We start from the raw sequence: 26,099 nt of genomic DNA on the forward strand, positions 1-26,099 counted from the left end.
GGCTGATTTATTTTGATTTTCCCATGATGTCAAGCAAAGAGGCCCCGAGTTTGAAGGTAGGCCTTGACATAGGTACACCTCCAATTGACTCAAATGATGTCAATTATCAGAAGCTTCTAAAGTCATGACATAATTTTCGGGAATTTTCCAAGCTGTTTAAAGGCACAGTCAACTTAGTGTATGTAAACCTCTGACCCACTGGAATTGTGATACAGTGAATTATAAGTGAAATAATCAATCTGTAAACAATTGTTAGAAAAATGTAGTGTCATGCACAAAGTATATGTCCTAACCGACTTGCCAAAACTATAGTTTGTTAACAAGAAATTTGTGGAGTGGTTGAAAACCGAGTTTTAATGACTCCAACCTTAGAGCACGTAAACATCCGACTTCAACTGAATATATAAAAAAAAGTCTGGAAGCAGGGTGTCCGTCTGTCCATCCAATGACAGGCCAAGCAGAGTGTCCAGTCCTTCCACTCTACCAATTTGGTACATCTAAAAAGAGACTCAGAATACATGTGGATGGACATCCACTAAACTAAGATTCTATGGTGCCCGTTATTGTGTGAAATTTGCCTCTGAGAATGATTGAAATCAATATTATGCACTTTCCATTGGCTATAGGAATTATATGCATGTTATTATGATTGTTATGCAATTGAACAATTTTATTGCAACGTAACCACCAATCTCACAAAAAAAAAAAATATCACAACACATGACAGGCCTGCAAGTAGCGGTCATGGGACAATTTGGTTTACGTAGAGAGTTCCATTTTCCAAAAGTAGGCTCTGCACAACCGTGTGCCCTACCACACAAACAACCGTAGCGCCTACAGTACCTTGCAAAGCCTTGAACGGATTAGAGGGCTTTGTGCTAGCTTATTGAGGGCCAGTGGTGCTGCAAGGACATGGTAGGAGCCATGTCCCTGGCATTGCCAATGGGATCCGACTTGAGGTTATGATCCAAAGTGCATAAGTATTCTATTTCACAAGGCAGTCACAGAAGTGCCTGTGATATGGCTGAGGGAGCAGGAGTAGTATAGGACAGATCGTGGTTAACTTACTCCCCTTATCACCCCATCTGCCGTCATAATCACTGGCTGCCATTGGCTCATGTCCCCCACGTCTTTCTTAGTGACAACATTTTGCACATTTTATGCACAGAGTTAATATCCCACATAAGGTGAAAATGATAATGGAACAATTGTGATTAAACATATATACACTGTCAGTCACTACACAGTATGTAACATATCCAAACATCAAATACTGTGTCCGATTGTAATAAATCAGTGATTAAAGTGTCTACCCTACACAAACACAACTGTATGTCACCTTTTAACAATTTAAACAACTTTAAAACCCCACAGGCATTCGGCATCTAAATAATACTTCATACAATATTAATGAATTCGTTCGAAGAACATTTTAATATTGAACAGTTCAACATTTAATATTGAATGTAGACAACGATGATAGAACTCAAACAATGTGTGGCCAAACCGGTTCCTCGCATAAAACACATGACAGGGAAGCAAAAATGATATGGACAAGGGCAGATTATATACACAATAGACTTTCTTATGAAAACACACGGTTGACAGGGGCTCAGGCAAACTGCTTTCTCACGACTGGAATAGCTTTTAAAGCCCATGTAAAACAAAGGCATGTCAAGCAAAGGGCCTCGGAAATAATTCCGAACAGGCATTCAGGCCAACCACAGTAAACCAAAACCTGGCCAATCATGCACAAGCACACTGGCTGCTCCAATTGCCACGGCAACTAGCACCAAGGCAGACACCACCACTACTAACTCTAGCCCTGTCCCTATATCTTTTATCATTTAACACTACCGCCACCTTTTTTGTGGGACAAAGTGTTTCAAAAACAAGTGAAGCGTTCCCATTACTTTATCATGAAATCTGATGACATATAGACACTAATCTGCAGCTTTATATGTTGAGAGTAAGACAGTTTTGCCTAGAAACAGACTACCCTCAAAGACAGACTGGGGGACTCAAAAGACAGACTTGGCACACTCATTTATGGGGATAGGGAGGCTAGGGCAGTGATGTCACCGGTTTCTCAAGTGCTTGAGAAGATGGGTCGTGACCCTGCGACTGGGGGATTGTGACACATAAACAGCTGGGCAGTCTGACATAGTCCCTTTGTCTTGACAATGGCAAAGCTCAAAAGGCTGAGTGAAAGCCTGTCAGCCTAATCAGGTGCGAATGCAGCCCTCATCACGGTGTTACATAAGGAGCACATTGAGACAGGCTAACAAGGAGCCACACTGTTCAAGCCTGAGGTCACCAAGGTGTCATTATACTTCTTCACTGGTGAGAAAAAAAAAAAAAAAAAAAAAAAAAAAAAAAAAAAGTACTCTCGAAAATCAAAAGAGAAATCCATGCTAATCCCCTGGACTTTTATAAACAATAGAGCGAGGGGTGCATTAGAGAATTGCAATCACTATCTGATTTTCCAGTGTGAATCCTGGGTCAAGTGGAAAGGGGATCGGGTATAAAGGGCTCATTTGAGACTGCCATATCAAGCGAAGAGTGACAGCTTAGTTTATTTGGGGAAGATAATCAAGGACTACAGGCATCTACAGGAGAACAAACAATCACAACGTATTCTAAAAATCCCACAATGCTGGGCACCGGAACAAACTGGAGAATGGTAAATATATGCTGAAAGCAACTCGTTCAAAGCGAGGTCTAACGCAGCTTGATGTTCTTCGGGTTAGCTCTGAAATGTCAGGCTTTACCATGAGTCAGAGGTCTGAGTTGGGCTAACCCCCCCACCCCCTTCGACTCATCCCTTCCCCCAGCCAGAGATGCCTAGTGAGTGTAATTAACACCTGCAGGGAGCCAATCACCTCCAGGGAATGGGTGATCTGGTCAATGAACAAGCCACAGCCAGCCTGACTTGACAGTCTCTGGGATAATATAGATCTTTATCAAAACGTTTCATTCTGACGTTCAGTCGTTTCTTGAAGCATAACCATCACTTTTAGCTGGAAACATAATGAGTGCGCTCCCATTTTAGCAAATGTAAACTCGTATATGTCATACCTCACAAATTAAACATTGCCTCAAATTAAATCTGAGCAGTACAAAAATAGCATTGCACCTGACCTGCGATGAGAAAAGGAAGAGGTTTTGATTCAAATCAAAATTAGATTTGTTTTGGTTTTACTTCACTAATTCCAAATTAATTTCTGTAGATCACGAACTGCAAAAACAGTTGTGTGACCATGTTGTATTTTTTGCCGCAGTGCAAGCTGAAAAAACATAAAATAATGTTTTTATCTGAATTGAATGTGTGTACAGAGCACTCTGAATGGCGAAACATCAATTGCTGTGCACTCCATGACAGGTCTGGTTGTCCCACTTCGCATGCCATTCTCTGCTCTCATCGGAGATGCAGTATGTGAAATCTGACACACCACTTGCATATGGAGCGAAATAAGAAATAACCTTCTGCTTAAAGCAGAAGTTATTACAAGTCAGCAGGCATTTGAATGGAGTCTGTCACTCAGAGGACGCTGGGCAGAAAATGCCCTGTCATTTATATGAAATGGTGCAAATGTTGTACTGTCACTAAGTATGATCATATTTCAATCATTTCAAAACCCTGTTTTTTTTCTGGAACAAAAAAAAGGGCCATGGATGGTGGGCGGGGCATGGTCGGCCAATCGGGGAAGCTGGATTTCAGAGGCCATTCCTCTTGGCAGTGTAGAGAAATTTTTTAATATTTAAGCTAAATAATAATATATATTTTTTGGGGGGTGGGGGCATCCATCAAAGCAATTGCCTGCATCAATTCCAATCACCCAAATATGCACAGTACCAGTCAAAAGTTTGGACTCATTCGAGATTCTCTATATTTTTACTATTTTCTATAATTAGAATAATAGTGGATACATCAAAACTATGAAATAACACATATGGAATCATGTAACCAAAAAAAAGTGTTATATTAATTAATTTTCAAAGTAGCCATCCTGTGCCTTGATGAAAGCTTTGCACACTCTTGGCATTCTCTCAACCAGCTTCATGAGGTACAGTAGTCACCTGGAATTATTTTTAATTAACAGGTGTGCCTTGTTAAAGTTAATTTGTGGAATTTCTTTCCTTAATGCGTTTGAGCCAATCAGTTGTGTTGTGACAAGGTAGCGGTGGTATACAGAAGACAGCCCTATTTGGTAAAAGACCCAAGTCCATATTACGGCAAGAACAGCTCAAATAAGCAAAGAGAAACAACGGCCCATCATTACTTTAAGACATGAAGGTCAGTCAATCTGGAACATTTCAAGAACTTTTGAAAGTTTCTTCAGGTACAGTCGCAAAAACCATCAAGCGCGATGATGAAACTGGCTCTCATGAGGACCGCCACAGGAAAGGTAAATTACCTCTGCAACAGAGGTAGAGATAACTGCACAAATAAATGCCTTAGAGTTCAAATAACAGACACATCAACATCAACTGTTCAGAGGAGACGGCGTGAATCAGGCCGTCATGGTCAAATTGCTGCAAAGAAACCACTTCTAAAGGATACCAATAATAAGAAGACTTACTTGGGCCAAGAAACACAAGCATTCTGCAGCGATACACCATCCCATCTGGTTTGCGCTTAGTGGGACTGTCATTCGTTTTTCAACAGGACAATGACCTAACACCTCCAGGGTGCATAAGGGCTATTTGACCAAGAAGGAGAGTGATGGAGTGCTGCATCAGATTACCTGGCCTCCACAATCACCCAACCTCAACCCAATTGAGATGGTTTGGGATTAGTTTGACCGCAGAGTGAAGGAATAGCAGCCAACAAGTGCTCAGCATATGTGGGAACTCCTTAAAGACGATTGAAAAAGCATTCCAGGTGAAGCTGGTTGAGAAAATGTCAAGAGTGTGCAAAGCTGTCATCAAGGCAAAAGGTGGCCACTTTGAAGAACCGCAAATATATTTTGATTTGTTTTACAATTTTTTGGTTTCTACATGATTTCATATTTGTTATTTCATCATTTTGGCGTAGTCACTATTATTCTACAATGTAGAAATTGGTACAAATAAAGAAAAACCCTTGAATGAGTAGTTGTGTCCAAACTTTTGACTCATACTGTAAAATCCTACAGGTTGCAGGAATAAACTCAGCAACAACAACAAAAAATCCCTTCTTCAGGACCCTGTCTTTCAAAGATAAATTGTAAAAATCCAAATAACTACACAGATCTTCATTGTAAAGGGTTTAAACACAGTTTCCCATGCTTGTTCAGTGAATCATAAACAATTAATGAACATGCACCTGTGGAACGGTCGTTAAGACACTAACAGATTACAGACGGTAGGCAATTAAGGTCACAGATATGAAAACCTGGGACACTAAAAAGAGGCCTTTCTAATGACTCTGAAATACACAACAACAACAAAAGATACCCAGGGTAAACGTACCTTAGGCATGCTGCAAGGAGGCATGAGGACTGTAGATGTGGCCAGGGCAATAAATTGCAATGTCTGTACTGTGAGACGCCTAAGACAGTGCAACAGGGAGACAGGATGGACAGTTGATCATCCTCGCAGTGGCAGACCACGTGTAACACCTGCACAGGATCGGTATATCCGAACATCACACCTGCGGGACAGGTACAGGATGGCAAGAACAACTGCCCGAGTTACACCAGGAATGCACAATCCCTCCATCAGTGCTCAGACCGTCCGCAATAGGCTGAGAGGCTGGACTGAGGGCTTGCAGGCCTGTTGTAAGGCAGGACCTCACCAGACATCACCGGCAACGTCGCCTATAGGCACAAACCCACTGTCGCTGGACCAGACAGGACTGGTAAAAAGTGCTCTTCACTGACGAGTTGCGGTTTTGGTCGGATTTGTGTTTATCGTCGAAGCAATGAGTGTTAGACAGAGGCATGTACTCTGGAACGGGATCGATTTGGAGGTGGAGGGTCCATCATGGCATGGGGCGGTGTGTCACAGAATCATCAGACTGCCTGTAATGACAACAAACTCAATCTAAACGCTGTGCGTTACAGGGAAGACATACTCCTCCCTCATGTCGTACCCTTCCTGCAGACTCATCCTGACATGACCCTCCAGCATGATAATGCCACCAGCCATACTGCTTGTTCTGTGTGTGATTTCCTGCAAGACAGGAATGTCAGTGTTCTGCCATGGCCCGCGAATAGCCCGGATCTCAATCCCATTGAGCATGTCTGGGACCTGTTGGATCGTAGAGTGAGGGCTAGGGCCATTTCCACCAAGGCACCTGCAAGTTCCCGGACATTTCTGGGGGGAGAGTGGGGTAACATCTCACAGCAGGAACTGGCAAATCTGGTGCAGTCCTTGAGGGGGAGATGCATTGCAGTACTTAATGCAGCTAGTGGCCACACCAGATACAGACTGTTACTTTTGACCCCCCTTTGTTCAGGGACACATTATTCAATTTCTGTTAGTCACATGTCTGTGAAACGTGTTCAGTTTATGTCTCAGTTGTTGAATCTTGTAATGTTCATACAAATATTTACACATTAAGTTTGCTGAAAATAAACGCAGTTGACATTGAGAGGACGTTTCTTTTTTTTTGCTGAGTTTAAAAATTGCAGTGGTACTTTATCCAAAGCCTTTTCAAATGTCAGATATGATGAAGAGCACTGGTTTTCCAGATTTTTCATAGTGTTATATTGTTTTCAGTACTTGTCTTCTATTATCTCCAATGTATCATCCATGTAAAAAAAACTGTCTGTTTAGGATGAATAATATCCAACAATACCTTTAAATTCAAGTATAGTTTAAGGGGCCTCCAATTTTTTAAAGGTTAGGGTTAGGAAGGCTACTCGAAACGTTTGACCCAAGTTAAACAATTTAAAGGCAATGCTACCAAATATTAATTGAGTGTATGTAAACTTCTGACCCACTGGGAATGTGATGAAAGAAATAAAAGCTGAAATAAATCATTCTCTCTCCTATTATTCTGACATTTCACATTCTTAAAATAAAGCGGTGATCCTAACTGACCTAAGACAGGGAATTCTTACTAGAATTGAAATGTCAGGAATGGTGGAAAACTTGAAATGTTTAAAAGTATTTGGCTAAGGTGTATGTAAACTTCCGACTTCAACTGTATATTTCACTAGGTCAGGATATTTAAGCCTCCATATATCCACTCGTTCCATTATATCCATGATATTCGTGATTTCCTTAAGCGCATAAAGGTGATCGTTTGCAGTGCGACTTCCTTCACGGTCCATTGAGGTATTTAAAACCTTATTATAATCTCCCACTATAATAATAGGGTCATGTATTGCTTGTAGGCTTGATAAATGATTATAAAGTGCATTCGGAAAGTATTCAGACCCCTTGACTTTCCACTTTATGTTACAGCCTTGTTAAAAAAATTGAGTAAATAAAACATTCCTCAATCTAGTCACAATGCCCCATAATGGTAAAACAGGTTTTTAGAAATGTTAGCAAAATTTATTACAAATAAACAGAAATCTTATTTACATAAGTATTCATACCCTTTGCTATGAGACTCAAAATTGAGCTCAAGTGCATTCTGTTTCCATTGATCATCCTTGAGATGTTTCTACAACTTAATTGGAGCCCACCTGTGTTAAATTCAATTGATTGGACATGATTTGGAAAGGCACACAGAGGTCTATTTAAGGTCCCACAGTTGACAGTACATGTCCTTGCCAAACCATGAGGTCGAATGAATTGTCCGTAGAGCTTCAAGACAGTGTCAAGGTACAAACCTGGGGAAGGGTACCAAAACATTTCTGCAGCATTGAAGATCCCTAAGAACACAGTAGCCGCCATCTTTCTTAAATGGAAGAAGTTTGGAACCACCAAGACTCTTCCGAGAACTGGCCACCCAGACAAACTGAGCAATCGGGGAGAAGGGCCTTGGTCAGGGAGGTGACCAAGAACCCAATGGGTCCAGAGTTCATCTGTGGAGATGGGAGGACCTTCCAGAAGGACATACATCTCTGCAGCACTCCACCAATCAGGCCTTTATGGTAGAGTGGCCAGACAAAAGCCACTCCTCAGTAAAAGGCATATGACAGCCTTCTTGGAGTTTGACAAAAGGCACCTAAAGGACTCTCAGACCATGAGAAACAAGATTCTCTGGTCTGATGAAAACAGAATTGAACTCTTTTGCCTGAATGCCAAGCGTCACGTATGGAGGAAACCTGACACCATCCCTAAAGTGAAGCATGGTGGGGGCAGCATCATACTGTGGGGAGGTTTTCTCAACAGCAGGGACTGGGAGACTAGTCATGATTGAGGGAACGCTGAATGGAGCAAAGTACAGAGAGATCCTTGATGAAGTCCTGAGACTTTTGAACAAATTGAACATCTCTGGAGAGACCTGAAAATACTTGTGCAGCAATGCTCCCCATCAAACCTGACAGAGCTTGAGAGGATCTGCAGAGAAGAATGGGACAAACTCCCCAAATACAGGTGTGCCAAGCTTGTAGGGTCATACCCAAGAAGACTTGAGGCTGGAATCGCTGCCAAAGGTGCTTCAACTAAGTACTGAGTAAAGGGTCTGAGTACTTATGTAACTTAAATATATTATATATTTTTGTTTAAATAAACTAGCAAAAATATAAAAAAAATTAAAAACTTTTTTGCTTCTTCATTATGGTGTACTGTTTGTAGATTGAGGGGGTGGGGAAACTATTTAATCCATTTTAGAATAAGGCTGTAACCTAACAAAATGTGGAAAAAGTCAAGGGGTCTGAATACTTTCCAAAGGCACTGTATATTCCTTTTCTTTTAGCCAGGTAAATACTGATCGTCAGTTCTCATTATCTGCTGAGCCATTACAATTATAATTGGCTATACTTATATCACCATAATGAAATACAAGTTTCAATTCTATTTATCAAAATATATGTTTGTAAACTTACCATTAAAAAGCACAATAATGATTGTGTCCATATAGCTATACCATGGAATTCTCACTGCTACTAAGTAAACCTCCAATTGTTCTCCACTATTCCACCTGCTAAAACTTCCCCCCATCCCAAGTTGGACTGTCGTCCCAGTAACTGTCAGACCACCCCTGTCCACATGTATCCAAGGGCCTTTGAGAGACTGGGACCAATCATTTAAAAAAGAGCACACAGTGCCACCCACAGAACAGAAGCAGATTAACCGACAAAAGCACTTCCAATGCGCTCACCTCGATTGTATATAAATATATTATATTATATATATATATATATATAATATAATATATAATATATATATATTCAAAAAAAATCTTGCACATCTTACATTATTTCCACAATTAACTAATAAGATGCTCAATAATGTTAGCAGTTCCTATGAAGGAATGTTACCTATAACCAGGATTGGCATTACAAAAATAAAATTTTGGCAAGCAATTATTGTGATTAATCCTGTATTTTCCCCAACATCATTACCCCATAGCAACAGATGTGGGATACACACCACAAGATCAGATAGTTGACAGTTGTTCAGACAGTTGTTCCATCCCCGAGCCCAACTCAAGAGAAGACTTGATGTGCTAATGCATATACAGTTGTAGCTGTTTGAGAAGGCATGTCAGAATGGGGAGATTTGATTAACCAAATGTCAAGTCCTAGCTGATGGCGCACACACACACACACACACACACACACATTTTCCAAAGCATCAGACCTTTAGATTATTTTGTGCCACCAGGGCCACAATAATTTGCCCCTTCTCTGATTGCCCAAGTGTGCCAATTTCCTGCAATTCTACATTTCTTCATGGAGCAGAGAGAACATTTTGCCATTTTAAAGCAATGTTTCTGCAGTTCTATGCATTTTGCCATGACAAACGCTGTTATTTTACTCAAACACAACAACAAAATCAAAAACTGCTAAATTCATTTTTCTATTCTCCCCGACTGTCTAGCTTTTAGTTTGATGATTGTTAGCCCTCTTGTGATAAATAATTACTTTTGGGTATGTCTATTTAGGAGGAAATCTACATTTTCACTTTACATTTAACAGTGTTACCCAAGCATGCACTGAAAGTTTTTCACTTAGGCACAGGAACGCCATATGATGAGATCAAGCAGAACAGAACCAGGGTCCAGTGAGGAGTGAACGCTGATCCAGTGCCAGCTTTCTTCTCCCCCCCCACATCCAGCTTCTTTTTTTTTCTTTCTACAGAGCTGGTCAAAAGTAGTGCACTATATAGGGAATAGGGTGCCATTTGGGATGCAGCCATGGCAGGGTGAAGGACAGCATGCGTGGCGATACAATACCACCACATAGGCCTACATAAATACTGGGTCACGGACCCTCGTCTGAGCTCTTTGGTTGTGCCATTAGAACAAGTGCGCTGTTCATTGTAACAGCTATTGCTGATGCAGAATCTAGGTACAAAGTCAGGATCTCACAGTCACATGTTCTTTGGGATTTCTCTGCAGCGTGTGTGCTTTGCATACTCACACAACTGGTTCTGCGTCCTCACGCCGTGCAGTTCTAGACTTTTAGCTCATGCAAAGTATGAGCGAGTCATGCGAGAATTTGAACGTACACGTGTCTTGCGGCTTGGTTTTTAAAAATCTGTCAGTGTCGTCCCTTCTAGGATCACATGTAATGCCTGAGGTCGTCCACTGGAAATCATTACAGGGGGACATTGTATTTTCTATTTGTCTGTGTAAAATAAAATATCTGCTCACCTGAGTTGCGCCACTTTTGGTCGAGGGTAATAAACAATCGGAGACAAGGGATGAGACGGTTGAGGGAATGAGTTCTGGGAAAAGGCTTGGAACAGGAGCAGCCAGCAGAGACTCCTCTCCCTCTTCAATTTTCCTGGAGAGAGACAAAGAATAAGTATATAAAACATTATACTGACAACTGCTGAGCTTGACTCTTAACACAAACAATATGCCGTCTGTCGGTCAGTCTTTCCATCTGGAATGAGGAGAGATAGGCATTCATGGTAATGTCATTGCAATGATATATCAGATGTTAGATGCCTGGAGCTTTAGGAGCCTACAGCGAGTCATGGGATCTCCTTAGCCTCTACCTGAGACATCATATATCACTGTCAATACCCAAACTGAAGCATGTTAATTGCCAGATTCTACTGTATACCTCCTAGCTATTGTTAGTGCCTTTGCTGTGAATAATGTCTCTTCTGTACATCCGAGGGGATAAGTAGGACTGAACAGTTGATACTCCCAGACAGACACAGACATGGCTGATCGACAGTGAGACTAGCCATGTCTGCGACTGTGTGTGTGTGTCGTCGTCGTCCCCCCGCCAGTCAGAAGACACACCAAGCAGAGGGACAAACTGAATTTTGACTAGACGATAGATTACAATGCACCCTCCACCGCAGCAGTGCACAGCTTAGAAAGAGCACTTGGAGCCTAGCTCACTCAAAGTCTGCATAAAGAACATTCGAACTTGACATCTTTCAAGACAGAGTTTGGCTACCCTCTATACGTTATAGGCTACACACTGCAGAGCCGGGTCACCCCCGTTCACGCATAGTGAATCCACAACGGAAATACAGGCCTATGATCCTTATGATAATCTGACATGGATTTCTGATTGTGTCTGTATGAGAGGCCACGATGGCCGCTACACTGTTGACTTCACAAAAAAAGCCAGCGTGTCCGTTTAATCAGTTCATACAAAAACGAGCAGAAAAAGCAACCCTGTCCGTGTGGGAAAGACCGGCCTGACAAAAGCATCACCACATTTGCCATTAGTATCATGAGAAGATATGAAATTGAGATTTAACATGGTTTATATATGTGAAGGCATTTCACGGTAATGTCTACACCTGTTGAAATTCAGCACATTTGACAAATACATTTGAGGGCCTTGAATGGTAAAAAGTGGCTCACATTGACATTTCCTTACTGCTATATAAACACACAGCAGTTACTAGGTTACTAATTACAAGCATCAAAGTAACAGGTGTTTGAGCTGAGTCCAGTTCTTTCAGCGTACTCTCAAAATTGGGTAAAACTATTCTCTCGCGGACAGTCGTGCATTTACCGGTACAAAGTCTACGGCAATTGTTCAACTGGGACCTCTGTGCCCTGCTGTTGCGAATACAAAGGGTGTACTATTCCTCTGTAGGACAGCACATTGTACGTGCGCACTAATCACATATGTTAAATATTAACTTCCAAGTCGCGAGTTACAGTATAAAGTAAGATAGATACGCTGAGACTGAGGAAATCTGGGGATATACATTCCCAACACAAGGTGTGTGTTTTAGACTGTTCATTGAAAACATAACTATGACTAAAAAGAAAAATATGTGACACTAAATCACATTCATTCACACACCAGCCATTCCAAAAGGAGAAATTAATAATACCTATTCCCCTGGCAGACAGCATTCCTGGAGGGCTGGGCATTTGGTGGTTGTAAAGGACCATGCAAAGGGATGAGGGATGGGCTGGAAAAGCAACTCACATTACCCTTCCCTCTCCCAGAAACCCCAGCTTTCTCTCCGAGGCTGCCAGAGGTGTGTACGTCTTCCAGTGTGTTATTCATATCACTCGTGGGGGCCGGCTATATCCAAGGCATCATCTGGAGCAGAGAAAGAGAGACGAGCTGTTGGAATGGAGTGTACGGGGAAGTAGCAGAGTAGAGCACAGTGAGAGGGAGCAAGAGCTGGAATGGATCCTCTGTCTGCTCACAGCACACAACAAGCCCCTTCACAAGGCTCATCTGCTGCCCGTGCGACTGGCCCAGTGGGGCAAAACATGATCCACCACAATAAAGTTATTTTTAACTCAATGACTCGCAAATGAGCCCTGGCTTTGACACAGTGGCGTATTAAAATGCATGCACCAACTCTGGGATTTGTTTTCTCCCCCTGGTTTGGTTGTAGTTGTTAATTCTTCCCTCTATTTCTTTGTTTTTTTTTCCCCTCACCCACTCCCTGGAAAGCAGACTTGCACAGAAAGCACACCTACGCAAAGGGTTGTAAGTCTGTAACTTAGCGAAGTTGTGAGTCCTGGATGGCTACCAGACTGTAATATCAACTGCTTCTTTTGTCACAGACTTTGCACCAAGGTCCTGACTGCACTTTCAAACTGAGCCCTGTGCTGGACTGGATGAATGTGGAAGCGGAGAGTATCCCAGCCATGATGTAGTGGGCTGTGTAGGTTATGTCATTCTGTGACAGCCAGCCAAGCATTATGTGTGTGGGGGGGTGATAGATGTTATCATGTCAACTATCTGAAAGGTAACGTGTAACAGAGATTGGGCTGAGGCTGAGAGGCTACTGAAATCTAGACGGCAGAACTTCGTTCTATACAAACCTTTGCAAAATGTTTCTAACTCAAATTTTTTACTTTATTAGTAAGTAGGCTTGTTGTTGGCTGCTGAGGGTGATAATGTTATGTGCTTCAAAACTGAAAAGTGGCCATTATCTGTATAGGAGCAACTTTTCAAAAAGCTACTTAAAATTGCAATAACAAAAAAATGATGGAAAATGCTATTAACCCATTTAATCCCATCGGTCACAATAGTGGAAAGAAATGTTTGTACTTTACAGGCTCTAAAGAAGATCAACAAATTAGTCATATATTATGCATTAGTAAAAAGGTGTCTAGTATGAGTCAGAGAAGTTTAATATGATTTCTCTAATGGTCTCAAGACCACAAGCATAAATCTCCAAGGTGTACTTTTACAGACATATTGGCACCAGAAGTCTGTATTCAACAGCTTTAAAAAAAAAGAAAAATACATTGTTGGCATTTAAAAATATTTTCTTTGGAAATATGTTTAAAAAGGGTCTAGTTTAGACATGTGCCTTCCATTTTCAATCCATTGAATCAATGACGCTGGAGGTATATGAACATATCTTAGTGGTGTGACCAACGGGGAAATACAGTGGCTCTAACTCATTCATCATAGCAGTCTTTATTTATTTTTTGCAGTAGATTGAAATCGAGCTGGGTTGTGGATATACTTCATCAAGATGATTTTACAGACATTAATCCATTAGCCTCTACATGCTGTATGTTTAAATCAGTGATTGACTGTAAAGTCATATTTTGTCATTTCAAGGGGGGGGGGGAATTGGCCATGTATAGACCCATAAACTGAATTAGTGTAATAATGTAATATTGAATGTCAGTAAGGTTTGTTTGGCATCTCTTGCACAAGGGAAGACCTGGCTATCAGAGCATTGGGACATAGTCACAGGTGTAAACCTGGTTTGTATGGGTATTTGGCTGAGAGATAAAGGTGTCAACCTGGTTTGTATGGGTATTTGGGCTGAGAGATAAAGGTGTAGATCTGGTTTATATTAATATTGGGACTCAGTCAAAGGTGTAGACCTGGTTTGCGGGAGTACAGAAGCTGAGGTGCAGGGGTAGACCTGGTTTACAGTTTATGAGTATCCAGGCTTTGGCACATATTTAGACCTGACTTAGTTGACTATTGGGGTTCAGGCACAGGTGCAGACTTTGTAGGTATGTAAATTGGAGCTGAATTACAGGTGTACCCTTGTGTGTATAAATATTGGGTCTGAAATGGAGAAGTACGGCTATTTTTTTTTTTACAATTGGGCCTGACATGTAGCAGTAGACCTGTTAAAACATTAAATAAAATGGGGGTTACACGTGCAGGTGTACACCTGGTCTGTAAGAATATTGGGGCTAAAGTACAACTGTAGACCTTGTTTGTATGAATGTTGAGGCTTGGGCACACCTGTTTTATATATGAGCATGCCCATGGATTTACCTGCTTTATGAGTAATGGAGTGTGGAAATACACAAGGCTCATATGGCTGGGTCTGGACGGACGTCTATCGAACATTCAAATCCTCTGGCAACAAGTTTGTGGTAGGAAAAAAATGGTTTAATGGGGCACGTGTTATAACATGAGTTTATCAATGAAATGATTAGCGTATTCAGGTCAGAGATCACAGGACTAAGGTTTGCAAATAGCAGGGTTTGGGTGTGCAGCAATTAGCTGCATATGTTACCGTTGGTGACTTGGGGAATACAGGGCTAAGGAAAGTGGACAGAGGAGTATTGGAAAAGGAACTGGAGTCTATGAGTAACAAATAGGGCATTTAGGGCTATGATATGGGTGTATCCGTACTTGATTGTATCAATATTATGGAATTGGCATGTGGGTGTTAGGGTCAGGGCATGGGGTGTGTGGCTAATTGGGTTTAGGTGTGTGGGTAAGTGGGCTGTGGTATATAGATATTGGGGCTGAGGAATTGGGGTCAATGTATGTTCATTGTATTATAAGCACATCACAATTGTGACCGAGAATATAACACTTTTTTTCTTCTTTATAACATTTTTTTCAATATTTTGTAAAAAATACAAATCTATGGATTACATGTTAGGGTTACTAATGGCTAGGGTAGGTTACTTTCTAAATGTAATCCGTTACAGTAACTCATGTTTTATTTAACTACGTAAGTCAGAAAAAATTAATATTTTCAATGACGACCTAGGAACAGTGTCACCCACTGGGGCAGAACGACAGATTTTTACTTTGTCAGCTCGGGGATTCGATCCAGCAACCTTTCGGTTACTGGCCCAACGATCTGACCACTAGACTACTTGCCGTTACATGTCCAAAATTGTAATCAGTAACATAACTTTTGGATTACCCAAGCTCAGTAACGTAAATTGGACTACTTTTATTTTATTACATTCCCCTTGAGGAGACAAAAATGTATATTGAACAACATCTATTGCAGGATAAAGCAATGTTAGAGTTTACAAAGCTGGCCATGAATGGATGTTGCATTTTACTTTGTGGGTTGGTGATGTAGGCTTCTTCTATCCTACTCTTTTCTACTACAGATACTAACACAATTAGGCTCTATCTTCACCAAAGTCAGTCAAATCTCCAGCCATTCCAGTTGATTTAATACCCCTTGATCTTCAAGAAAAGGATTTTGAAATATAGCTTAGCCCAAAATTACCTGAGCATAACTCAAACTAAAAGCTCATTAGCCTACTCTGTTAATGATTTTGTTGTCACAGAGGACTGATTGGTATCATTGCGTCGTGTTGAAAAATAAATGCTGCTCTCATGGAATTGCATGCTTTGAGCACTTCCGATAAGTGCTATTTGCATGTGAAAGATGAATGCCGTATGCTGCATTTTCTATAGGACTATTAACGTTTTGTTGTTGGTGTCACCTTGATGTTTCAACAATTTGCAGATGTTTAAGTCTGTGTGAGTTTGAGCATGTGTCTGTTAGGTCTGGTTTTTTTTTTATATAATTTTTTTTATCAGCACAAACTAGATTTGGCAATAAAAGCCCGACTTGTGGTCTTCATAAATTAAAACTTGTTTTTGACAGTATGTGGAGCACAATACCAGAGGAAGGGAGGAAATCCCTCAAACTTTTATCCGCACTATGCGGTGGTTGCAAGAGCACAATTCTCACTGGTCGAAAAACATTTGGGTTAAAATACACATAAAAAAGTGTACAAAATAGAGGACACCTGCTCTTCCTATGACAAATTGACCAGGTGAAAGCTATGATCTCTTATTGAGGTAACCTGTTAAATCCACTTCAAATCAGTGTAGATGAAGGGGCGGAGACCAGTTAAAATAAGGATTTTTAAGCATTGAGACATGGATTGTATATGTGTGCCATTCAGAGGATGAATGGGCAAGATAAAAGATTTATGTGCCTTTGAATGGGGTATGGTAGTAGGCGCCAGGTGCACCGGTTTGTGTCAAGAACTGCAACGCTGCTGGGTTTTTCAAGCTCAACAGTTTCCCGTGTGTATGAAGAATGGTCCACCACCCAAAGGACATCCAGCCAACACAATATTAAAGTGTTCTTAATGTTTTGTACACTCAGTGTACATTTGTGAACAGCCATCCACAACAACCACAATCTAAGGTGCAAATGGCTAAATGAAAGAGCAGCACTGTGATTCACATCACTGCGCTACTGTATGTAGATTTCAATAATAAGTGTTATCCGTAGCGCACGTAGGCTACACCACTGTTGTTGTCCTTACCTCCAAGAGTTTATTCAAGTTGGATAATCATTGGATGCAGTCAAGGCCATTGGAAGATAATAGCTTGGACTGTAGCCTACAAAAGCCTACTCTTTTCACGCAATCCTTCAAAAGGCATTCGGTGTGTCATCACAGTGGTCTCTGACTTGTGGTCAGATTCGCTCAGGCGGAACAAACTTACATATGTGCCTTTTTTCAATGCTGATTTGAAAAAACAGGAGTCAAATAATTATTGCAAACATACATTATGAATTTAAAAGTAATCCTAGAAGTATTACAGTATTTTTGCTGATAAAGTAAGTTTTTTTCTCATGTATTCTGTAACTCTCCAAGTCTGCAAATGGCATAAAATTTGCGCAGGGGGGGGAAATTGGTTACACTACCTGAATATCACTTGTTTTGATTAAATATAAGTCATGTTCTGCTTTTTCTTATCACTCGATTCTAGGATTCCAAAGTCAAGGCGAGAGTCATCAAATGGCCCATCACTGTGTCTTTTCACAGTTAACAAAACAAGCACTAAAGGCTTTTCTTGAGAAGGACACTGAGCATCTTTTCCCAGAACATGGCTTCAGTCTCACCCTGAAGAGGCTCCTGTGTCTCAGTGTGCTGCCCAAATCGAAACCTAGTCCCTATATAGTGCGCTACTTTTGACCACAGCCCTCAGGGTCCTCAGTTGTTTAAGCAGCCCCCTAGCAATTCAATGGAAAATCAGACAGATCTGTATGAAAGGGAGCTGTGTGCCTCCAGTAATGCACTCCCAGTGTAAAGGAGCCTGAGCTAACAGCACTGTCACAATAACACAGCTCCACCTGGCTTAGGTTACCTTTTCACTTTAGACACACCATCATAAGAAAGGCCCCCTCTTTGGAGAGCACCACTGACAAAGCACGACACACACAAAAGAAAACAACAGGAAACAAAATAAATGACATGCTACTGCTGAAGTCTCTGTAAAGGTGAATGTTAACAGTCCCATGCTTATTCATCCAATGCATAAGCAGTACGTAAGTAGCCTTGCAAAAGCCTTGTGCGAGCCGGAATGGCTCATAGGGCAGGAGCCTCCCATTTCTGTAGTGTGTAGCAGCTTGATGTACAAGTATACCCCCTGGACAGGACGCAAGTCTATTGCATTAGCGGCAGAATTGTGAATTAGCGAGGTAGTGTGTGTGTGTGTGTGTGTGTGTCAGAGAGAGCGCGACAGACAGAAAAGCAAGACAAAAAGACAGTAAGAGACAGACTAGTCAAACAATCCAACTGGGGTCCTACAAAAGCAAAGTCTGAGACAAGGACAAGGCAGAGAAGAATGAGCTGTCCAAAAATAACCCTGGCCTGAAACATATTCTTCAGCTATCAGTCAATGCAAATGCTTTCCAATTGTCCCCCATAGTGGCATTTTGTAAATGACGGATCTCTATGACAAGACGCATCATTCACCCAAATATGGTCAAAATCGGGCCAGTGGTTTCAAAGATATCGCATGGGTTAGCTAGACTCATATCCCTGAGTATGTGTACCAAATGTCACCACTCAGAGTCAAACAGATCAATAGATATAAATGTGCCCATTATTGCGCCACCGTGTGGTCAATATTAAATGTTCTTACATATGTCGAGTCTTGATAGTACTTGCAACGTGTACCAAATTTCTGTTACAATACAAATATCCATTTACTTAACTAGGCAAGTCAGTTATGAACAAATTCTTATTTACAATGACGGCCTACCCCGGCCTCCCCTAACCCAGTCATCGTTGGGCCAATTGTGCACCGCCCTATGGGACTCCCGATCACAGCCAGCTGTGATCTGGCACTGAGATGCAGTGCCTTAGACTGCTGCGCTACTCGGGATCCTTGGTTTATATGCATTTATGTGCCAGACCACGCCCAAGTGTTTATTGGTCAAAAGCAGCCATGTTGTTTTAGGTACTAGTCTGGAAAATATTGCATTGAGAGACTTTTTTCCATAGATGCCACATGTCAAGTTTTGTGCAGATCGGTCCCAGAAGAGTAGCATTTTAAGTATTTTTCACAAAATTCTAAATGGTAGACCTCATCAATCCCTGAGGCAAATATGTTCCTTGTCCAGAATTTCATGACTAAGTCAAACGAGGTGAGGGGCGGGACATTTCAAAGTTTGTATTTATAACGCCACCATCTGACCAATCATTGTAATTGTGTAAAAGCCAAATCTCTATGGCAAGGAGTATCATTCACCCAAGTTGTCAAAATCGGGACAGTGCTGTCAGATATCGCGAGTGACTAACGAACGTACGAACAAACGTACGGATGGAGACAGATTCACTGTCCCCTCTCCAATTTTATTGTGGGGGACAACAATAGCTGGTGAAATCCCAAGTACATTCTAGCATGTGTGGATTATGTATGAGAAGTAATGGTTGAGTAAGATGTTGAGCACTTGTAAATTAACGTAAAGATTACAGGCCAATCATAGAGTAGCAGTGGCACCCGTTTTGTCCCTTAACCTAGAATCTAAATTGTTGTTGTCATTGCACACACAGTACATACACGGAAACAAAGCCATATTAGTGCTGTCTCCCAGAGGTCATATTGCATTCTCATACATTCAGCAGCCCCACAAAGTGATCCCCTCTCAGGAAAAACAGTGACGTCTCAATGGTTTCTATTTGGAGCTAAGGATAGAGCTTAGCATTGCTAGATCAACACTATTATGTACTGTCATTATACGAGTAGTGCTGCTCGTTTCCTAGTCGATTGTTCTTACTGAATATCCTAGTCCCACCCCCCGCACCTAATATTCATGAGTTACATGGGGAGAGCAGGTGAGCTGCAATTCGTGCTACAGTAGGTTGGAAATCACAGATGATTTCGTAGGGAATATATAAGCTCGCAAAGACAAACAAAGCCTGGGTGTCTTTCATTAAGGTGGTGTGGTTTACGTTGTAGCTGAAGAAACAGGAACGGGTCTGGGCTCATAGTGTGACTGACGTCAACATATGACCTCGCCCCTAGACTATGTTCTCGTTAGGATATGAAGTAAATAAGCAAACATTATCCTCATAATCATCATTCATTAGTTGTCTCTGGAGCAGCATACGCTGCACATGCAAGTGGTACTGTGCTTATGGAAAGTACAGAAACAGCTATTCTTAGACTGTTACGTAGAAACATAATTACGCATTAGAAAAACAGCACGTAACACAGACTCTCACCCCCATTTGACTTTTACAGCACAACTTACTAAGCAGTCTGACCCCACCCGCTCCCCAGTCCCAGCTGGCTACACTACATCAGCTGCTCTAACGGAGGACCTCGTAGAATTCAAATACCTTTCTAATGCTTCATCCTCTGTTGACGCAGAAAAGGGGAAAGCTATAATACCCCCAATCTATCATTTTTTGGAGTCCCGGTTTGATGATTAGAGAGAAATGCTGTATGAGCCATTATGTGTATGACTGAGTAGCCAAAACACCTCATGCTGCTAGATGCTAGCAATAGACCAAACCCTGTGACAAAAAAAAAAAGATTTAGGAAACTTGGCTGTTTTGTGCCAACTCAAGAAGTGCCAAAGCTAAAAGCAGAAGAATACAATTCTCGATCCAACAGGCAGATTACAGTCATTTAATGTGAAATATAAAATGATGTGATATACTCTAATGTTACCGACTTCCAAATTTGTCATGTCTACAGTATGTAGGCAACACTAAAATTACTACTGTAAAGTACTGTAACTACTGGGAGGGGGCACAAAGAGAGAGAGGAAGAGAGAGCAGGAAACAGAGAGAGAATCAGATTCTTTACACATTACTGTCTGCAATTTACATATGAAATACCACCAAGACTTTTGAGGGATTGTCCGCTTCTTTTTGTCCATCTCTGGTGAATTCTATCCCGAGTCGTGGCAGATGAAGAACTAAATTAAGAAATCTGGCACAACACATTCAGTACAATTTGCAGATGTTTAAGTCTATGTTAAATCTGTGTGAGTTTGAGCATGTGTCTGTTAGGTCTGGTTTTTTTATATATATTTTTTTATCAGCACATTATTAGGTGCTATACTTAAAAAATGTATCATATCAGTTGTTATTGAGTGTTCTTCACTTTTAAGTGTCACTCTTTTCTGGTAATAGTAATAATCTACTGAGAAAATACTTTCAGGCCAAAGTCTTATCTACTAATTGGGGAGTATTTTCAGGACTTTGTGTAAAACTATATCTGGAAAAAAGACCATACCGAGTTATTTAATAGTAACGGTCAACATTGGCAAATCACAGGTGTGGAGTGGTGCTGTTATTTAGATTATACCCAAGAAGCATGACAATATTCATGCTTCTTGGGTATAATCTAAATAACAGGACCACTCCACACCTGTGATTTGCCAACGTTGACCGACACTTAAAAGTGAAGAACACTCAATAATAACTGATATGATACATTTTAAGTATAGCACCTAATAATGTGTAAAAGCAACTTAAATTGCTTTACAAATCCCTTCTGAAAACAGGGAAAAGACAGCTAAATTCACTGATCCCAGATTTACTGGCATGCATGGATAACAGATTTGCCAAAAGAGGCAAAACATAATTTTTTTTACCAATGTAGACAGTTCTTCTTGAAAACTGTAATCCTACTCTTAAAAGGATAATCCATGTGGAATAGACTAGAATAGTATTTCAATGGTGTTTTCAAAAAGTACACATTCTGTCTGTTACAGGTGTGATACTGTAACTATACAATACAAGCTTGACTGGTATGCACATCAATGTAAACAGAACCGCATATTTAGTAGGGTTGGGCGGTATCCATATTTACATGCCTTCATACTGTTCCTGTACCATACCAGGGTATATGGTATTACCAGCGCACACAAGAGGAGCGCACACAAGAGGAGTTCATTTCTTCTTTTTTTATGCTATCAAGTACTTGCTATTTCCCATAGCAGACGCTAGGTAAATGCTAACAAACGCAAGCAAACATAAACTAAATGCAAGGACAGATAACCCAGCACATAAAGTTATACAACTATCTCAAAAGGCTACCCACACTTAATCCTGGAGTGGGATTGATGGTCTCTGCTGTAACCAAGAAACTTGCTCTTGAAAGCTAGCCACCGATTGCTAGCAAGTTGGCAAAACAAATGCATAACTGGAGCCCTGAGCTGGAGAAAATCTATTTGGCACTTAGATAGTCAACTTGTAAGACTAAGATATTTAGCTGGCAAACATTAGTAGTGAATTTCAAGTGTAACTTCATCACCTCTCTTGTGCTGCTCAACACGAAACATACATTTGCTCCATGCGCTCTTTGTAAACAAGCATACCATGTGACTGGCTCAATTTAATTATTGTGAATATATTTATTTTTTTGTAAACTACAGTATTTCAAAATACCCCGGTATCCGGTCCAAGCCAAATATTTAGCGATACAGTCTGTTAAATTATTATTTTAATTAGCTAAATCCATCAGTTGAGCAAACTGGCATCTGTAAAAAAAAATATATATACTACTAATAATAAAAACTCTTCTCAGTAAATAAAAACTTTCAGCTGGATCTACTTCAGGGGACTATCACATCATTCCCTCTTATTCCACTGCATGAACTCAGGCATACAAAAAGACAGGCAAAATACCCAAGAGCATAATAAATTATAGGCTGTAATTTACAGCCTACAATAGTACACTTGTAAACACTCAGACTGCCTGGTGTCCTCAACCACTCTCAATACTGTATATTCAGAGATATCGCTGCTCATTATAATGAAAGATTAACATGCATCTGTCGAGCACACACTCTTTGCAACTCTAGGAGAAAATACTTGAAAACGTGTAGATAACATTTGCTAAATCTGTACAGCATAGCCTGTTCCCTGAGTGTACAAAAGCTCTAGGCTGAAGAGCTTTTAGCCTCTGAGTGTTTTGCAGGAGATAGGCCCTAAGTGGATATTTTAGAGGTCTCCTTATCAAACTACTAAAAATACACACCCATTCTTGAAGAATTTTATGAGGCAATAACCTGCAATGAATTTCAAACCTATTCAGGGTTTGGAAGCAAAATGGTTTAAAATATATATTTCATTATTTAATTCCTAACGGCTATGCACCAACTTGATCATGCCTCTTTCAAACTTACTATTTTCAAGACCAAAAGCAAAGACATGATGCTACAATTTAATAATTATTATATTTGACCAATAACAGCTTGACATTTAAGTCATACATTATAAATCATTTAACATTTGTACATAAATGTTTTACACATTTAGTCATGGTCAGTTAAGTGCTATAATAGGATACTATTGTTATTACTTTAGTGACGGTTAGGTGACTGCACCCTATATGGCCTTGTGCTCTAATAATGACAAGTAGGCTAGGCCATATGGATTTCAATGTCGAGCCATGACTCGGTAGGTTCATACAAACAACAGCCAGGTGGCAGTAGTATGGTATTGAAGTGATATATTACGGTAGTCTGTGTGAAATAAAGCGCTAGAATAGTCTATTTGTAATATTCATCATGACAAAGTTGTAGTTTATCGGTTTGTTTTTGCTGAAAATTGTTGAAATTACGTTTTGAATTGTGAATGTATAATGAAGGGTTACAGCCTTTAGTTGTATTTTCCCATAACCTTTCAATTGCCATTTAAGATGCAATATGCAGAAATCGCTCCGCCATTTACTGGTTGCTAAAATTCGATTTGTCCGCCTAAATTCAGTTTATGTGCCAAAACAAGCAGTCATTGTGTAGAGAATCCTTGTACCGTCTAAACCGCTGCGATATACAATATGTTGGATTATGTCAAATGTATTTTCAGCTGGTTGATGCTGGTTTACAAAACCAAAAGTAAAATGACGTAAAAACTAAAAACTTTAAGGGGGGGGGAGTGGTCATGAAGGAAACAATAGTATACTGGGCGGTCCAAGGGCTGCAGGAATGCCGGAATTGTGGGCTGCAGTTGCACACTGTAGATTCTTAGACTTGTTATCAATTAGAATGATGGATCTATAACTCAAGTTCTATGTTAATTTGGTCCGGTTGCCAAAAAAGTGACATTGTAGCTTTTAAAAGGCTACATTATTTCACCTCAGCCTCTTATGACATACACAAGACAGGTAGGCTGCACGTGTTTTACTTTTACGGTCACATTAACATGCATCACACACATAGTCAGTCAGAAAATAAGATTACGAGTCAACGTATTCGAAGGACATCTAAAAACACAATGGATAGGTCGAGGACACCATCGACATTAACATAATTACACAGTAGGCTAGCTATACTCTTTATCGGTATAACTCAAACAATTAGCCTATGCCAGCGCTCCCTAGAACATGGTTTATTGTAACATAATACCTGCCGCTCGCTGAAATGGCACTGTTACTGCATATCGCTTCCTCTCTCGTCTTCATCCCTGTCTTTGAGGTGCTTGTTCATCTCGTCCACGCGTTCTCCCTAGACAGGTGTTTATATTTACGTATGCGTTACGTCATGCATAGCCCTCACGTTTTACCTGAGAGGGGTCTGACGCTGAGATCCGGCCTGAAAAATGGTTCAATCTTGTAGAGAGAAGAATCAGCTTACTTTTTATGGGATGTTGTTTTGTACCGTTAAATTGTAGTTGAAGCATGCTTCGTTTCAGATACGGGACCCTTTGTACTTTTAATAACATGAATTGTCTAGTGTATATGATTTGGTTGCAATTAGTGTTTAAGTCATTCAGAAAATAGTCAGTGAGATACACTCTTTGATTGTCAATAGTTTAATATGCTGTGAATGTAACTTTAATTCATAACAGAGAAATACTTTACATACCAGTGTATGTCCGGGCACAGCTTTATCAAAACCAAATGAGTAACATAAAATTAAAAAAAATGGACTGAGGAATTTAAGTACCACTTTCAGGTCAGTCCAATTATTGACCTCTTCAAAATGGTAGACAGTAGTAAATAGGCTACTGTATTTTCTCAATGAAAATTACAACTCAATATTAAAACTAATAATATACATATTTGTTGGCAAAATAAGACAGCTGAAAAGTCCAATATGAATCAAATTTCAAACACAATTGGGAATAATACATACAATTATTTCATAACATCAAAATTATATGTGGAGGACATAAATTACTGTATCTCATAACAAAACAGAAAAAGTAGTCTTCTACAGTGTGTAGGTTGTTGTTAAGACTAGCAACCAAGGTCTTAAAACTATCAAACAAAGTTTTATTCCTCTTTCCTGGGCTCAGGCACTGACAGACTCGAGGGCAGGATATCAGGCTCCTGAAAATACAAAAAAAAAAAAAGAGGGAACTTGAAACTTAACGCAATTATACATACATTCATGTCGTCTGAGAAGGACAAAGGCTTGGAGCTTCAGGGAAGGGGACAGCCAGTGACATGTCTGTTCAGATGGCAGGCCAGAGTGACGCTGAGCAACGCCTCAGTACGTGTGGAAAGGAGCTGAGAAGCAAAGGATCATTAGAGACATCTACAGTAGGCACTAGACTGTCACATAACACGGTGTTAAGTGGTGAGGGAGTGTCATATTACAGTAGGCAGTCTATGACACTGTCGCAGTCCCTCCCCACTTAACACCATGTTATGTGACAGTCTAGTCCTTACTGTAGATGCCTCTGTTGACCCTTTGCTTCTCAGCTCCTCTCCACACGTACTGAGGCACCGCCCAGGGTCACTCCGGCCTGCCATCTGAACAGTTATGTCATTGGCTGGGACACTGCACGGGTCCCCCACTCCCTGGAGTTCCAAGCCTTTGTCCTTCACCCAATCGCTATTGTCACTGCCTTGTGCTCAGCGGAGAAGACACAATGTACACAATCAATCATGACTCAGAACTGAGTGTGCCAGTCAATACAGAGAAACTCAAAAGACACTGCTGTACTTGCTTTAGATACATCAACCACCAGTACACCACGGTATAGGCCTGGTACAGAGAGTCCTTCAGGAATAACTATGGTAAAAGATGTGCGCTCAGGCTATTCACAAGGAGATACAAAGTGTGGCTCCCCAAGGACAGGCACATCATTGACACGCAGGCACACCGGCCCAGTCTCTGATGGAGGGGACGTGTCATAGGTCAAGGTGTCTAAGAGGTGG

The 26,099-nt window shown here is 40.7% G+C and overlaps 2 protein-coding genes across 5 annotated transcripts in view; both read right to left on the reverse strand.

Annotated features, from left to right (window-relative positions):
• Window positions 1–24,411, reverse strand: part of LOC135547185 (growth factor receptor-bound protein 14-like) — a 63,192-nt gene extending 38,781 nt beyond the window's left edge. Inside the window, exons 1-3 of the mRNA XM_064975942.1 lie at window positions 24,340–24,411; window positions 12,364–12,578; window positions 10,703–10,835 (exon numbers count right to left, since the gene is read on the reverse strand). Of these exons, the coding sequence (XP_064832014.1) occupies window positions 10,703–10,835; window positions 12,364–12,542 (312 nt within the window). The 5' untranslated portion in view covers window positions 12,543–12,578; window positions 24,340–24,411. The remainder of the gene's footprint in view (window positions 1–10,702; window positions 10,836–12,363; window positions 12,579–24,339) is intronic.
• A 318-nt stretch (window positions 24,412–24,729) lies between these two features.
• Window positions 24,730–26,099, reverse strand: part of cobll1b (cordon-bleu WH2 repeat protein-like 1b) — a 37,525-nt gene continuing 36,155 nt past the window's right edge. For all 4 annotated transcript variants that reach the window (XM_064975947.1, XM_064975950.1, XM_064975949.1 and 1 more), the window contains one exon: window positions 24,730–25,265. In XM_064975947.1, the coding sequence (XP_064832019.1) occupies window positions 25,209–25,265 (57 nt within the window). In that variant the 3' untranslated portion in view covers window positions 24,730–25,208. The remainder of the gene's footprint in view (window positions 25,266–26,099) is intronic.

The sequence above is a fragment of the Oncorhynchus masou genome, chromosome 10 (genome assembly GCF_036934945.1).
Source record: "Oncorhynchus masou masou isolate Uvic2021 chromosome 10, UVic_Omas_1.1, whole genome shotgun sequence".
In the NCBI taxonomy this organism is placed as follows: Eukaryota; Metazoa; Chordata; class Actinopteri; order Salmoniformes; family Salmonidae; genus Oncorhynchus; species Oncorhynchus masou.